The 17,910-nt window shown below is 43.5% G+C and overlaps 1 protein-coding gene across 5 annotated transcripts in view; it reads left to right on the top strand.

Annotated features, from left to right (window-relative positions):
* Window positions 1-17,910, top strand: part of LOC112227777 (lethal(3)malignant brain tumor-like protein 4) — a 151,140-nt gene that overhangs the window by 116,617 nt on the left and 16,613 nt on the right. For all 5 annotated transcript variants that reach the window (XM_024392647.2, XM_024392646.2, XM_024392645.2 and 2 more), the window contains one exon: window positions 15,754-15,923. In XM_024392647.2, coding sequence (XP_024248415.1) covers window positions 15,754-15,923 — 170 coding nt within the window. The remainder of the gene's footprint in view (window positions 1-15,753; window positions 15,924-17,910) is intronic.

The following is a 17,910-nucleotide window of genomic DNA, read 5'->3' as shown; positions in this document are numbered from 1 at the left end:
TTGATGATTGAGTTGGAGGCGTGCATGGCCACGCAGTCGTGGGTGAACAGGGAGTACAGGAGAGGGCTCAGAACGCACCCTTGTGGGGCCCCAGTGTTGAGGATCAGCGGGGAGGAGATGTTGTTGCCTACCCTCACCACCTGGGGGCGGCCCGTCAGGAAGTCCAGTACCCACATGAGCGTAGCTAGCCAGCGATGCTATGACATCGCCTACAAGTGTGATTGTGGATTTCTATTGGAGAAGTTGGTTCTATCTTTATACTGTACTGTCTTTGTTGTTTCTTTGTAGACAATAATAAAGATCGGTGCTAAACAGTTGATGCAGATTCCTTGGAGCGTACATACTGTGAAAAAAAACAAGAACAGGTTATCTTTTGTAAAACAAAAAAGATGGCCATGGCCATGATATGTGAAAATATGTCATTTTTGGTTCCAACATAATGATAAAGTATTCATTGTGCTTTAAATCATGTGCATTGTCTCTCTATATATGAGAAAAAAATAATACCTATCCTCCAGAAAAGGCATTGACAAGCATAACTTTAAATTGCCTCCTCTACGCGAAAGGCGTATCATGCCTCAGCAGAGATTGAGCTTCAAAGTGATTTTCTGGCTGCTCCCATCATTTCTTATTTATTGTTGCATCATTAGATTCATATTTCAAGGAGACAACACAAGTAAGGCTGTGGTTTGGAGATCTTCCCTTTGTGCCACGTCAAGACTGTTCCAAACCTTAATTCAACTTGAATTCACCCTTATTCTGTTATATTGCCTTCACATAATTAATTTACGTCAGCACATTTGACTTTGGTGATGCAACCTTTCCGAACTGGGATTGAGGTTCCGTTGAATTTGGAGTGACTATTTAAAGCCACGGACTCTGCAGTAAATCGGCTGAAGCACTGGATTCTTCTTCCCTCTCTTTTCCCTCTTCTCTTGTAATAGCAGATCAGGCCTGTTTTGTGATCGAGAGGGAGGAGGAGCGGAGATAGATTTAACAGAGCTGACTGGTAGCCATCTCCACAGCGGAAGTGTAATTTAATTACTGTGCCTCGCTTTGCAGGACGTGCTGCTGTACATCAAAAAATGATCCTTAAAGCTGAGAACCACGATAGGCCAAACGGCGTCACTACCCGCCCCAGACGTATGTGTTTTTGTTTGAGGAAATGAGCATCCAGCGCCGTGGTTAATAAAACATAGTACATACCAGTGGCGGTCACTGCCGTTTAACATGAGGGAGGATGATTCTTTTTTTTAATGAGCATGGCCTTATTTCTATTACAGCAAGTTTGATGACTGTCATTCATATTTCATTCCCCCAGCTCAATGTAACATAGATAGGTTTAGGCTACCACATGATACTCAAATTCTCCCTGTACCCAACATGAGGTTGCTACAACCTAGCCTATGAATGAAAGTTTACAACGTAGGTAGACGGGTTGAGAGAATTTTGAGTAATCAAGGTGACAAGCAGTGACACATTTAGTACTGCCTTGCACACTCTTGCCTGCATCTAGCTGATCTAGGGTGTAATCATTAGTCCAACAGTTGCAAATGAGAGTTTCTATTGGACAAATTCAGGTATGTTTATCCCCGTTTCCAACAGAATCGGCGGAATGAATACACCTCTGATCACACGCAAACAGTTCACTTTCATAGCAGCCACATAAAAACAGCATGCTCACTTTTCTGGTTGTACATATAATTCCTTCTCGCTACTATCTACAGCCTCTCCTCTTACCTTTTCCCTTCGCTTCTGAACATCAGTGCACAACACATCAGCTGTCTGTGACCAGACGAAAAAACCTTTCCAAGCCAAACCTTTATATCATGACCGCTAACCAATACACACAGGGTACATTGTTGTCTCATCATAGTCAACTAGAACTACTACAACTAACACATTAGTAAACCCGCTACAATAATGCAGTACAGTGTACAATCAGAAACCAGTTTAGCAGTTACACTGGTGCCAATAAATTAATAAAACCAAAAGGTGCATGGCAACTGCCGGATAAGATGAGGAAAAAGAAGGAACCCGCACACTGCTCTTGATCGTATTACTGATCTTTAATAAGCTTTACGTATCGTCCTTACAACCTTCGTCCGAGCTTTTGTGAGTTTAAAAAACAAATTGCACCCTTTATGTAGACCTAGCCCCACCCACACCCGTTCCACGCATCTAAAGGGGTTGGAGGTGAAGGGGAAAAAAATAAGTGCTACCAAATATTAAATATAAATATTCAAATAAAGTGTGTACATAAAATGTATTAAACACATCTGTAAAACCACAATGAGTACATTGACCTACCAAGCAAGTTTTCAGAAATCATTGTGTACAGTGTAAGAAAAACGTCAGAGTAATCTGAAATAGGGGCATAATTCCTGTTCAAATTTACAACATAACATACATAGGCATTTCATCATTAAGACCTTTTAGGAAATAATGTCTGGAGGGTGAAAATCCCAAAACATTCTGGCTGATTTTATTTTGTGGCTGACAGACCAATTTATCGCATAAATAAAACATGCCAGTGTTTCCTGACTGCATCTCCCAGTTCAAAGTATATGTAGTTGTGAACATTACAGAGTGTTCTTTAGCTTTAGCGGGTCTTTTTTGTAGCAGTTCATCTCGTGTTTTTCCCAATGCCAAATTAAGAGCTTCATCCACACATTGTGGAGAATAGCCTCTTCTTAGAAACCTATTGCGCATCTCTGCTGCTTTCTCTAGAAAGTCCTGACAATGATTTGTTGCAAGTAGGGGAGGAGGGGTGTTTCACACCTAACTCAAGTTGGAGAGGGGTTCACAACTAGCTTGGCTATAAGACAGTTCTTTAGTAAAGGATAAATAGTTTATTGTTCAGCTAATAGACCAGCCTGCTATGCTTGTGAAAAACTAATAATACTTTTCCCCCATTCCACATGTTAATGATTCCAATTAATAATGTGTTTTTGGCCACAATCGGCCCCAACCCCAATTAATACATTTGGGCACAGTCGATAGCGTGCTGGACTAGAATGTTGAGGGTTCGAAACCTGCTCCCTGCTTTCTATAATGAATGAGTTTGATACACCTGGTATTGGATATGGCTGACAAAAAACTTGCTAAATAGCGATTTTTGTAAATTAACTTTATGACCAAAAAATATGTACAATCGTTTGTCTCTACGTTAACTAACATGTTCCTCTCAATTGTACATGTTTTGCTTGACTCGTTATGACGTTATAAATAAATACATTTGCTTCCCCGTAATGTTTTGTCAGCCATCTTTGCTGAAGTCACCAGGGACGGGTGGCCCGCGTCAAATTCGTCATTGGAACCACTCGATATGATTGGTCATATAAAAACTAGAGGTCGACCGATTAATCGGAATGGCCGAATAATTAGAGACAATTTCAAGTTTTCATAACAAACGGAAATCGGTATTTTTTGACACCGATTTGGCCCATTTTTTTTTTTACACCTTTATTTAACTAGGCAAGTCAGTTAAGAACACATTCTTATTTTCAATGATGGCCTAGGAACGGTGGGTTAACTGCCTTGATCAGGAGCAGAACAACAGATTTTTACCTTGTCAGCTCCGGGATTCAATCTTGCAACCTTACAGTTAACTAGTTCAACACTCTAACCACCTGCCTCTCATTGCACTCCACGAGGAGCCTGCCTGTTACACGAATGCAGTAAGAAGCCACGGTAAGTTGCTAGCTAGCATTAAACTTATCTTATAAATAAACAATCAATCATAATTACTAGTTAACTACACATGGTTGATGATATTACTAGTTTATCTAGCGTGTCCTGCATATAATCGATGCAACGCAGGGGGATGATTAAACAAAAGAGCATTTGCGAAAAAAGCACAATCGTTGCACGACTGTGCCTAAACATAAATACCAATGCATTTCTTAAAATCAATACACAGAAGTATATATTTTAAACCTGCATATTTAGCTAAAAGAAATCCAGGTTAGCATGCAATTTTAACCAGGTGAAATTGTGTCACTTCTCTTGCGTTCATTGCACGCAAAGTCAGGGTATATGCAACAGTTTGGGCCGCCTGGCTCGATACGAACTAATTTGCCAGAATTTTACGTAATTATGACATAACATTGAAGGTTGTACAATGTAACAGCAATATTTAGACTTAGGGATGCCACCCGTTAGATAAAATACCAAACGGTTCCGTATTTCACTGAAATAATAAACGTTTTGTTTTCGAAATGATAGTTTCCTGATTCGACCATATTAATGACCAAAGGCTCATATTTCTGTGTGTTATTATGTTATAATTAAGTCTATGATTTGATATTTGATAGAGCAGTCTGACTGAGCGGTTGTAGGCAGCAGCAGGCTCGTAAGCATTCATTCAAACAGCACTTTCGTGCGTTTTGACAGCAGCTCTTCCCTGTGCTTCAAGCATTGAGCTGTAGATGACTTCAAGCCTATCAACTCCCGAAATTAGGCTGGTGTAACCGATGTGAAATGGCTAGCTAGTTAGCAGGGTGCGCGCTAATAGCGTTTCAAACGTCACTCGCTCTGAGACTTGGAGTAGTTGTTCCCCTTGCTCTGCAAGGGCCGCGGATTTTGTGGAGCGATGGGTAACGATGCTTCGAGGATGGCTGTTGTTGATGTGTTCCTGGTTTGAGCCCAGGTAGGCGCGAGGAGAGAGAAGGAAGCTATACTGTTACACTGGCAATACTACAGTGCCTATAAGAAGGTATAGGTATATATGAAATACAAATGGTATAGAGAGAAATAGTCCTATAAATACTATATTAACTACAACCTAAAACCCATTACCTTGGAATATTGTAGTCTCATGTTAAAAGGAACCACCAGCTTTCATATGTTCTCATGTTCTGAGCAAGGAACTTAAACGTTAGCTTTTTTAAATGGCACATATTGCATTTTTACTTCTCCAACACTTTGTTTTTGCATTATTTAAACCAAATGGAACATGTTTCATTATTTATTTGAGGCTAAATAGATTTTTATTGATGTATTATATTAAGTTAAAATAAGTGTTCATTCAGTATTTTTGTAATTGTCATTATTTCAAATTAATTTTAAAAAATCGTCCGATATCGGATTTTTTAGTCCTCCAATAATCGGTATCGGCATTGAAAAATCATAATTGGTCGATCTCTAATAAAAACTTTGGGACCTAAATGCATAATGAGTGCTCTAACACCCCCTTGTGGTGTTCTGGAGCAATGAAGCCGTGATGCTGGGTACCTCTAAGTCCCGCGGTGTAAGCTCACAGCTTTTAAAGGAGGAATCACTGTAAGTGTGTCCAAACCTTTGACTGGTACTGTATATAAATATTAGGACGAGCAATGTTGGAGTGGCATTGACTATAATACAATAGAATAGAATACAGTATTTACATTTGAGATGAGTAAATCAGTATGTAAACATTATTATAGTGATAGTGTTCCATTATTAAAGTGGCCAGTGATTCCATGTCTATGTATGTAGGGCAGCAGCCTCTAAGGTGCCAGGTTGAGTAACCGGGTTTGCCCAAACATCTGGTTTTCATTCTCGCCACAGGTACTGATTCAGACCTTGGACACCAGGTGAGTGCAATTAACTACCAGACAGAAGCAAAAACCATGTTTCAGCCCTCCATGCAGGACTTTAATTGGATATCCTTACAACATATTGCGGCATTGTATATTTTTGTGGAATTGCACCCGTATGTCCATACCTTTTATATAACTAGTGTATGTCATTTTGAAGCTGTTGAATGTTAATGAACCTTTTAGAGGTTATTTCTCTCTGAGACCATGGATGGGCCTTTCTGCTGTCCTGGCTCTCTCTCACTCTCTCCTGGCTCTCTCTCACGGCTCTCTCTCACGGCTCTCACTCACTCTCTCCTGGCTCTCACTCACTCTCTCCTGGCTCTCACTCACTCTCTCCTGGCTCTCACTCACTCTCTCCTGGCTCTCTCTCACTCTCTCCTGGCTCTCTCTCACTCTCTCCTGGCTCTCTCTCACTCGCTCTTATCTCGAGTACATGTGGCCGTTAGGGGGATACTTAAGGCAGTCACTTGATACGCATTTCAACCCCTCTGTTCACATCTCTCTGTGAATATTTTGAAACGGTGTGAGCTGCACTGTGTTAGTTGAGGATGCAAAGCCTCTTTAAGCTTCTCCACTTAGATAAACCTCTCCTCAAGCAGTCTGATGATTTAATGCATTTTATTATTAACTTCATCACGATTGATTAGGCTTACTAATAACCATAGGCATCTATCTCATTTAGCGTAAGTAACCTCAAAGCATTTTTAAAACAAATATCTTGTTTCACTAATCACGATTAATAGTTACACTCAAATACGCAGCGTGAGGTCGGCGCTATCGTGTAATTAACGCTACGAAACACATTGTTCTGGTTTCTGCCTGGCGGTGCTGCTATCAATACATCAGTCCAGTGACAACATAGACTGCTTGCATCACCGGGGGAATGATAATGGGTGTAGGTTGAGTTGTGGGCTCCAATTTGAAACCAGGGGTCAGCGGCTTATAGATTTTCCCACATTCACGAGTGAGCGAAGCGTCACGAGATTAGCTTTCATTAGCTCTAGCACTAACCCGGCAGTAAGTAATTGTTTTCTCGGTGGCGGTGCAGGTAGTCAGTATACGGTTAAAGCTCATGCGGAGGCTTTGGTAGCAGCAGTCTGTTTTGGATTGAGAGAAGTTTCACGCTCACTGGGGGATGAAAAATACATGTTTCACCACCACAGGGGATTCTTTGAATGAAGACGTGTTTGCCAGGAATAAATGTTTAGCGCTTTTCTTTTGTGTTCGTGAAGTGTTTGAAGTCTGCGGGGCTCGCAGCATTAAACAAACAAACTGTCCTGACTTCACAGGACTCCATCATTTTCGGATTTACAGTTGAAGTGGGAAGTTTACATACACTTAGGTTGGAGGCATTAGAACTCATTTTTCAACCACTCCACACATTTCTTGTTCACAAACTATAGTTATGGCAAGTCAGTTAGGACATCTACTTTGTGCATGACACAAGTCATTTTTCCAACAATTGTTTACAGACAGATGATTTAACTTATAATTCACTGTATCACAATTCCAGTGGGTAAGAAGTTTACATACACTAAGTTGACTGTGCCTTTAAACAGTTTGGAAAATTCCAGAAAATTATGTCATTACTTTAGAAGCTTCTGATAGGCTAATTGACATCATTTGAGTCAATTGGAGGTGTACCTGTGGATGTATTTCAAGGCCTACCTTCAAACTCAGTGACTATTTGCTTGACATCATGGGAAAATCAAAAGAAATCAGCCAAGACCTGGTTCATTCTTGGGAGCAATTTCCAAATGCCTGAAGGTACCACGTTCATCTGTACAAACAACAGTACGCAAGTATAAACACCATGGGACTACGCAGCCATCATACCGCTCAGGAAGGAGACGCGTACTTTGGTGCAAAACGTGCAAATCAATTGCAGAACAACAGCAAAGGACCTTATGAAGATGCTGGAGGAAACGGGTACAAAAGTATCTATATCCACAGTAAAACGAATCCTATATCGACAAAACCTGAAAGGCCGCTCAGCAAGGGAGAAGCCACTTCTCCAAAACCACCATGTTGCCACAGGAGAGGCAACAAAGGCAGCAACAGCGGCGCAATGAGGATTGGACTTGGGACGATATATTGGATGGCAAGGGTTGCTACACATGGGAGGAGATCCTGGCGGGAAGGGATCGCCTTCCATGGGAACAGGTGGAGGCACTTAGGAGAGCAGAGGCAGCCAGAGAGAGGAGCCGGCGATACGAGGGAACACGGTTGGCAAGGAAGCCCGGGAGTCAGCCCCAAAAATTTATTGGGGGGCTCACAGGGAGTATGGCCACGCCAGGTAGGAGACCTGCGCAAACTCCCTGTGCTTACCGGGGGCTAGAGAGACCGGGCAGGCACCGTGTTATGCAGTGGTGCGCATGGTGTCCCCAGTGCGGGTGCATAGCCCCGTGCGGTATATTCCAGCTCCTCGTATCGGCCGGGCTAGAGTGGGCATCGAGCCAGGTAAGGTTGGGCAGGCTCGGTGCTCAAGAGCTCCAGTGCGCCTGTACGGTCCGGTCCGGTCTATCCAGTACCACCTCCACACCCCAGCCCTCCGGTAGCAGCTCCCCGCACCAGGCTTCCTGTGCGTGTCCTCGGTTCAGTACTACCAGCACCACGCATCAGGCCTACAGTGCACCTCGCCTCTCCAGCGCTGCCGGAGCCTTTCTCCTCTCCTGCGCTGTCGGAGTCTCATGTCTGTTCAGCGCTGCCAGAGCTTTCCTCCTCTACAGAGCTGCTGGATTCTCCAACCTGTTTAGCGCAGCCAGAGCCTTCTTCCTCTCCTGCGCTAGCCGGAGTCTCCCGCCTGTTCAGCGCTGTCAGAGCCTTCCTCCTCTACAGCGCTGCTGGAGTCTCCTGCCTGTTCAGCGCAGCCAGAGCTGCCAGCCTGCATGGAGCAGCCTGAGCTGTCAGTCTGCATGGAGCAGCCAGAGCTGCCAGTCTGCATGGAGCAGCCAGAGCTGTCAGTCTGCAAGGAGCTGTCAGTCTGCATGGAGCAGCCAGAGATGTCAGTCTGCATGGAGCAGCCAGAGCTGTCAGTCTGCATGAAGCAGCCCGAGCTGCCAGTCTGCAAGGAGCTGCCAGTCTGCACGGAGCTGTCAGTCTGCAAGGAGCTGTCAGTCTGCAAGGAGCTGCCAGTCTGTAAGGAGCTGCCAGTCTGCAAGGAGCCGCCAGAGCTGCCAGTCTGTAAGAAGCCGCCAGAGCTGTCAGCCTACATGGAGCAGCCAGAGCCGCCAGTCAGCATGGAGCAGCCAGAGCCGCCAGTCAGCATGGAGCAGCCAGATCTTTCAGTCTGCCAGGATCTGCCAGTCAGCCAGACTCTTCCAGATCTGCCAGTCAGCCAGACTCTTCCAGATCTGCCAGTCAGCCAGACTCTTCCAGATCTGCCAGTCAGCCAGACTCTTCCAGATCTGCCAGTCAGCCAGACTCTTCCAGATCTGCCAGTCAGCCAGACTCTTCCAGATCTGCCAGTCAGCCAGACTCTTCCAGATCTGCCAGTCAGCCAGACTCTTCCAGATCCGCCAGTCAGCCAGACTCTTCCAGATCCGCCAGTCAGCCAGACTCTTCCAGATCCGCCAGTTGGCCGGGATCCGCCAGTCGGCCGGGATCCGCCAGTCGGCCGGGATCTGCCAGTCAGCCAGGATCTGCCAGTCAGCCAGGATCTGCCAGTCAGCCAGGATCTGCCAGTCAGCCAGGATCTGCTGAAACCACCAGCCAGCCAGGATCTGGTAGATCTACCTACCTGCCTGAGCTTCCTCTCACTCCTGAGCTTCCTCTCACTCCTGAGCTTTCTCTCACTCCTGAGCTTTCTCGCTTTCTCTCACTCCTGAGCTTTCTCTCACTCCCGAGCTTCCCCTCAGTCTCGAGCTGCCTCAGTCCCGAGCTGTCCTTCAGTCCCGATCTGCTCCTCAGTCCAGTGGGTTTCTGGGTGTGGACTACTAGGCCATGGTCGGCGGCGAGGGTGGACTATCCAGGGACGCGAGGAGAGGGGACTAAGACATTGACTGAGTGGGTTCCACGTCCCGCGCCGGAGCCGCCACCAGACGCCCACCCGGACCCTCCCTATTGTTTTGAGGTGCGTTCGGGAGTCCGCACCTTAGGGGGGTTCTGTCACGCCCTGGTCTAAGTATTTTGTGTTTTTCTTCATGTATTGGGTCAGGCCAGGGTGTGGCATGGGGTTTTTGTATTGTGGTGTGTTTTGTCTTGGGGTTTTGGTGTGTATGTATTGGGATTGTAGCTAGTGGGGTTATCTAGCAAAGTCTATGGCTGTCTGGAGTGGTTCTCAATCAGAGGCAGGTGTTTATCGTTGTCTCTGATTGGGAACCATATTTAGGGAGCCATATTCTTTGAGTTTGTCGTGGGTGATTGTCCTTAGTGTCCTCTGTGTTAGTTTGCACCAGTTTAGGCTGTTTCGGTTTTCACATTCCGTTTATTGTTTTTGTAAGGTTTGTGTTTGTTTATTTTTAAATAAACATGGATTGCAATAGCCACGCTGCATTTTGGTCCGCCTCTCTTTCACCACAGGAAAACCGTTACACACCATAAAAAGCCAGACTACGGTTTTCAACTGCACATGGGGACAGAAATCATACTTTTTGGAGAAATGTCCTCTGGTCTGATGAAACAAAAATAGAACTATTTGGCCAAAATGACCATTGTTTTGTTTGGAGGAAAAAGGAGGAGGCTTGCAAGCCAAAGGACACCATCCCAACCCATGTTGTGGGGGTGCTGTGCTGCAGGAGGGATTGGTGCACTCCACAAAATAGATGGCATCATGAGGAGGGGAAATTATGTGGATATATTGAAGCAACATCTCAAGACATCAGTCTTGTTAAAGTTTGGTCGCAAATATGTCTTTCAAATGGACAATGACCCCAAGCATACTTCCAAAGTTGTGGCAAAATGACTTAAGGACAACAAAGTCAAGGTATTGGAGTGCCCATCACAAAGCCCTGACCTCAATCCTATAGAAAATGTGTGGGCAGAACTGAAAAAGCATGCGCGAGCAAGGAGGCCTACAAACCTGACACAGTTACACCAGCTCTGTCAGGAGGAATGGGCCAAAATTCACCCAATTTATTTTGGGAAGCTTTTGGAAGGCTACCCGAAACGTTTGACCCAGGTTAACAATTTAAAGGCAATGCTACCAAATACTAATTGAGTGTATGGAAACTTCTGACCCACTGGGAATGTGATGAAAGAAATAAAAGTTTAAACAAATCATTCTCTCCTATTATTCTGACATTTCACATTCTGAAAATAAAGTGGTGATCCTAACTGACCTAAAACAGGGAATTTGTACTAGGATTAAATGTCAGGAATTGTGAAAAACTGAGTTTAAATGTATTTGGCTAAGGTGTATGTAAACTTCCGACTTCAACTGTAGGTGAATGGAAATCGGTCTGGAACATTCAATCAATTTAAAGACGTCACTGAAGTGACAAATGTGTGTTTGACGAGGCTTCATGGTCGAACCATTATGTCATACTGCACGGGACACCAGCAGAGTTTGAGTCTCCTGACAAAACTGTCTGGTATTTCTTACATAGTTACACACAGACAAATGGACACACACACAAGTCGAGATGTTTAGTCTTGAGGGAGAAGCCTTCCCTGGAGCCAGGCTGTCTCTCTAGTGTGACACACCATGTCCACTCTGTCCCCGCTGCAGCTCACTGACTGACTCCTATACTGCCCCAGAAAATGGCAGCCAACACATCCCCAGTCCTCCAGTCCCACTGTCTCTTGGTTCTCCACACTTTTGAAATTCAGCTCTGCTCGCCAGTAACATTTTAGCGAGATGCTTCCCGGGCTATGCCCAAATACTGTGAAAGGCCATTTCTGTTTTCCCCAGCTCTCCCTGTTTCTCTCTCTCTTTCTCCATCTCTCACTCTCTCTCCACCTCTCTCTTTTTCTCTCCCCGTCGCTCCACCTCTCTCTTTCTCTTGCGCTCTCTCTATCTCTGCCTCTAGAGCCTACAAGCTGGGAAATCGCCGTTTCATTCAGAGTGGTGTGTGTGTACTTTAGTCATTGAGGCGCAGCAGACAGATCCGCAACACAGTAAAGTCGCTGCTTTTGAAGGAAACATTGCCATGGTAACTACAGTATTGTACGTAGTCTTTTTTTCTCCCGAGCTTGTTTTTTTTTTAATGGAGCAAAATAGGTCAGGTTAATTGAATTTGTTTGTCTAAATATACAGACGCCAGATGTTCCCATTATTGATAGTGTATTTTTCATAGCTTAATACCTTTTCCATTTGATCAATCTCTTTTGTTGTCAAATCAAATAGCAAAGTGACGGTACACCTTGTGACTATTCTATTAATAGAAAACACAGGAGGAGGATGTTGGTTCAAGAACAGGAGGGTAAAATGCTAGAGGGATCCAATCAGAGATCCAATCCGTGATCCCTGTCTAGTTTTTTGGCCCTATATGTTTTTGTGGTGTAATTGTGCACTACACATTATTGAGCTGTGCTGTGTACTTCCTGTCTCTGGGGGTGCTGTGCCACGGCCCATCATCAAAGTTTTATGATCAAAGTGGGCCTGTGTTCGTGTAGTGACATTAAAGCTTTTTGTGTCGTGCCCTTTTTCTACAAACAGGAAGGAGGTGACTGGGTTTTCCCATGTCACATTGAGGCTGTGGTGGGGTTTGTGGCTGTGGCTGCTGTTAGCAGGAAGTCAGCTAAATGGAGGGAGCCCTAAAGTTGATTTGACAATACTTTTTTAGCTTTTTTTTTTGTTGTTGATGTTTTGTATTGTACTAGGTCTTAGCATCTCAAAATCCACATTCATGTTGGTGACATTATACTGGCATGTAGCCCTTATTTAACCAGGATCAAATCCCTTGAGGTTCTTTTTCGCAGGTTGACCTTAATTGTTATGAATCTTGTGCTGAAGGCGGAACTGAGTGATTTCCCCTTAGAAAGTCAAAATTGACTATATTGTCAAAATTCATAAATACAAGCATTTGCTTTTTGGTCTTAATTTAAAGTTAAGGTTAGGCATTAGGGTTTGTCATGTGACAAAGGTTAGGATTAAGGTTAGGATTAGGTTTAAAATATGATTTTGTGACTTTGTGGCTGTGCCAGCTAGTGATTACACTGCAGAGCTGCCTCCAGAAGAAGATACATGACGAAAAACGCTTACTTGCTTCTTTTTCGAGGGAGACCTGAAAGATGTTGAAGAATTATGGCGTTCCAAAAGAAAGTGCTTTCTTAAGAAAAGTCTGCTCGATTTTGCTGCGTTTTCTTGGCTCACACTGTACTCATAATCCTTTTAACGTCTTGCTAAGAATGCTCTGATACGATGGACCAACAAAGAGATAAAGATCTACCATGTAGATGTCAGACATCATATGCTGCTTCTTTTATTTAGCAAAAAAACTACAAAAAAAACATCTTAATTAGGCCGCACTTCAAAGCTACTGAGTTGTCTCTGCAAGTTATTTGATTGTTCTTAATAATAGAGTACACCACAAAATGTAATAGGATCAATGCTTCAAAGGTGAGAGTAGAAGTGCAATAGAAAGGCAATATCAAACAAGGCACTGGAAAGGGTAGTGTATCTGTATGTTTTAAGTTCTCACAGAAATCCACTTGCATTATACAGTATGATTGTGTGTAATATAACACTGATTTGAATCCTATTAATCATAATCCTCTTAATAACTACTAAAAACCCTTTGGGGACTCATCGTAGCGTTGCTTGGGTTACAGATGTTAGCCATGTTTGGCCATCGGAGCAGCAAACGTAGACAAATGTCATGGTTAACAAGCATGTCAAACCCAGCTCTACTCCTTCGAGACATAGCTGGGAGACAACTGGAAGAAAAACCACATGTCCTGTAGCTGACCCTGTTCCTGCTGTCTGTGTACACACACACACACACACACACCACCCCCTCAAAGCTTGCTTTGCTGCCTGCCAAGACAGAGGGTGCATCTGGGGTATAGTAGGGCATCAGTCATTACATAACCATTTGGTATCTCCCCTAGTCCATCAGCCTACTAAGAGCTCAGGAACACTTGATTCTTCTTATCTACTGCTGCGGTTAAGGGAGAGATGCATCTACATTGTGCTGTCAAGAGGGACAAGGTAGTGGATCCTTCCATTAGAAAATGAAGGATTAGAAAAGAAAGACAATAATGAAAGGAAGGAAAGGAACCTGGCGAAGCTGAAAGCAAAACGGTTTGTTTGTTGATGCACAGTAAAATCAAAAAAAGGAAGAAGAAATGGAACAAAAGTCAAGGTCGGTCGCCTGTCATTTTTTGTTGAATTCTGTGGACAAAGCCTGTACCATTGCTTATCAACCTTCAGCCCTACCCCCTGCAGCCCTACCCCCTGCAGCCCTACCCCTGCAGCCCTACCCCCTGCAGCCCTACCCCCTGCAGCCCTACCCCCTGCAGTGATCACACTCCCACTCTACTATGCAGGTCATTGTAACTTTTGCTTAGCAGACTATTTTAATCTTCCCAGCAGGCCTTTGCTGTACTGTACATTACCTCTACAGTGCCTTCAGAAACCATTCATACCCCTTGACGTATTTCACATTTTGTTCTTACAGCCTTAATTAAAAATGTAGCCTTAATCTCACCCATCTACACGCAATAACACCATAATGATAATGTAAAAACATGTTTTACATTTTTGCTAATTTTAAATGAAATATAGAAATATCTCATTTACATAAGTATTCACACCCCTTAGTCAATACATGTTATAATCACATTTAGCAGTGATTACAGTTTATTTCTGGGTATGTCTGTAAGAGCTTTGCCTACCTGGATTGTATAATATTTGCACATATTGTTTTTTTTAATTCTTCAAGCTTTGCCAAGTTGGTGGTTGGTCATTGCTAGACAGCCATTTTCAAGTTTTACCGAAGATTTTAAAGCTGATCTAAGTCAAAACCGTAACTAGGCCACTCAGGAACATTCAATATTGTCTTGGTAAGCAATTCCAGTATATATTTGGCATTGTGTTTTAGGTTATTTTCCTGCTGAAAGGTGAATTTGTCTCCCATTGTCTGTTGGAATGTAGACTGAAGCAGGTTTTTCTCTAGGATTTTGCCTGTGCTTAGCTCTATTCCGTTTTTTTTCTTCTAAAAACTCCCTCATACTTGCTGATGGCAAGCATACCCATAACAGGGTGCAGCCACCACCATGCTTGAAAATATGATGAGTGGTACTCTGATGTGTGTTGTTGGATTTGCTCCAAACATAACGCTTTGTATTAAGGACATAACATTTATTTCTATGCTACATTTTTGCAGTATTACTTTAGTGCCTTGTGGCAAACAGGATGAATGATTTGGAATATGTGTATTCTGTACAGACTTCCTTCATTTCACTCTGTCATTTAGGTTAGTATTGTGGAGTAACTACAATGTTGTTGATCCATCCTCAGTTTTCTCCTTTCACAGCCATTAAACTCTTTAACTGTTTTAAAGTCACCATTGGCCTCAAAGTGAAATCCCTGAGTGGTGTTCTTACTCTTTGGTAACTGAGTTAGTAAGGACACCTGTATGTTTGTAGTGACTGGGTTTATTGATACACCATCCAAAGTGTAATTAGTAACTTCACCATGCTCAAAGGGATATTCAATGTTTTTACCCATCGACCATCGTTGTGAGGCATTGGGAAAATTTGCTGGTCTTTGTGGTTGAATCTGTGGTTGAAATTCACTGCTCAAACGAGGGACCTTACAGATAATTGTATGTATGGTATACAGAGAGGAGGTAGTCATTCTAAAATCATGTTCAACACTATTATTGCCCATGGAACTTATAATGTGACTTGTTAAGCACATCTTTACTCTTGAAGTTATTTAGGCTGACAATAACAAAGGGGTTGAATACTTATTTACTCAAGACATTTCAGATTTACGTTATTAATTTGTAAAAACATAATTTCACTGGCATTATGGGGTATTGTGTGTAGGCCAGTGACACAAAAGCTCAATTTAATCCATTTAATTTCAGGCTGTAACACAACAAAATGTGGGAAAAGTCAAGGGGTGTGAATACTTTCTGAAGGCACTCTCTCCTCACTCTCTCACTAGCTCACTTTCTCTTTCTTTCCCCACCCTCTTATTCCCTTTCTCTCTCACTTTCTCACTCATTAACAAATTCACATTGGCAACCCACTAATGACATGTACACCCTTCCCCCTCCAGAGCACAGCGTGGACAGCCTGCAGCAGGCCCTCCACCAGTCAGTGTTCCTGTCGGCAATGTCGGCCCACCCTGGCCGGGACCTGCCCCTATGCTGGGAGCAGCACTGCAAGCTGCTGCCTGGAGTGGCCGGAGTACAGGCCAGCCGTGTGGCCCACTGGACCGCGGAGGAGGTGAGAGCACACACACATCCAAGTGTACTTGCGTACATACACACATGGATCTGTGAATTGATGGTTAGTAGCTGCATTTGCATTTGTTGAAGCTGTTTCCTAGTGACATTTATTTGGGTACATCCATAACTTTGAGCTAATGAGGCGCAATTTCACCTGGCAAAGAAAATGGGCTCACTTGTCAGTACACTGTTGTTCAAAGGAGCTAGCCAACAACACAGCTAACACATTCACTTCAAACTGAAGCTGGAAAGACTGCAAACTAACTGCACTTTGTTTCATTTGACCTTTTTTCAATTGACATTTCTTTGTATATATCCATAAAATGATGCCAGCTGACTCGTGATTTTGACTGGCTGAGAAACGCTGCCTGCCTATTTGTCTCGTCCCGACTCCCGACATGTTCATTACAATGGGACAGCTGGAGATCGAATTTGAATATTGAAACAATGTTGAAAATGTCAGAGAGACAGGCGGCAAGGTTTATAAAAATCTCTGCTTTTGAAAACTAAATGTTAGTCTCAAAGAAACGTGAGATAATGTCTATATGCTTTTTATAGTGGAGATCATGTTTGGGCTTGATGAGACTGGCTGGGCTGATGAGACAGTGGATTGCGCAGTCAGATGGAACAGAGTAAATAGGCATTTTAACGTTATTGATTTAGCCGGTGGTAACTTGTGGAATAGACACCAGCTGGAATGTGGTTTTAACCAATCAGCATTCAGGATTAGACCCACCCGTTGTATAAACTCATACAGTTCACACATACACATGCATAGACACACACACACACTCACTCACACACACACACACACACACACACACACACACACACACACAGACCTGTTGACATATGCTTGAGGATGTCTCACCTTTGTTTGTTTCACCTTAGTTTATTTCATCATCTGGTATAGATCCCTGTATTGTTGAGATTGCTCTACATGTGGCTTTGCAATGTGCTGGGATTCTATTGCCTCTGACTTCACTTATAGAAAACCTTAACCTTAACCCAGTCGTCTGTCAGTTGGGTTTATAGTGAACCAGAGTCTCCTCACATACAGTACTGTCCTGTCTGTTTCCACTTTGTCATTTCTCTTCTACTGCTGATGTCAGTCTTCAAGCTCCAGAGAGAGCTTGACACCATAGCAACCAGGTGTGACAATAAACTTTGACCCTTGCAGCCAGAGAGCCTAATTGTAAATAGACTCTGTGTGTGTGTGTGTGTGTGTGTGTGTGTGTGTGTGTGTGTGACAGAATAAATAAGCAATCTTGGGGTCGCTGTGTCTAATCATACCAGATATGATCAACTGTTTATTTACAGTTGATGAATTATGAACATAAGGAGTAATGCAATGACGCTAATGTGTAGGTCTATGAATCATAATGTTTTTAACCATTTTATTTATGTGGTTCAATGCATTGTGCTTCATAATTTATCGTATGTCTACTCCATTGATAGTCTGTCAGTCCTCTCGTATTGTTTCAAACCTCCTCTGTCAAGCCAAATTGATATCAGTCCAAATCAATTGAAATGTCAGCTGTCACTCGAGAGAAAAAAACAACCTTGGATGTTTCCCTCTCTGGTTAGAATACGAGACACAAATTAAATGTCAGGATCCCTCAGCGGGCACCGCTCCACTCTAAGAATGAATTTACATGCACAACGTCCCGGTCTAAATGGCATGTGCGATGTGGCCAATGCCACGGTCTGCCGTGCCCCATGCCATGATCCTCCTGTGGTTGCTAAGCACTCCCTCCATCTACGGGTGACTTTGATTGATGAGACGAGGACGGCTACCGGACCCAAAGTGATTTTTCAGCTTTCGCTACATACACACCACACCTTCTCCAGTCCTCGCCGCCATTGAGCATCTCCAATAGGCTTGGACAGCATAAAGTATACAGTGGGGCAAAAAAGTATTTAGTCAGCCACCAATTGTGCAAGTTCTCCCACTTAAAAAGATGAGAGAGGCCTGTAACTTTCAT

The sequence above is a fragment of the Oncorhynchus tshawytscha genome, linkage group LG29 (assembly GCF_018296145.1).
Source record: "Oncorhynchus tshawytscha isolate Ot180627B linkage group LG29, Otsh_v2.0, whole genome shotgun sequence".
NCBI classification, from domain to species: Eukaryota; Metazoa; Chordata; class Actinopteri; order Salmoniformes; family Salmonidae; genus Oncorhynchus; species Oncorhynchus tshawytscha.
Note: the sequence above shows the minus strand (reverse complement) of the source record. Positions and strands in the feature narration are given on the sequence as shown.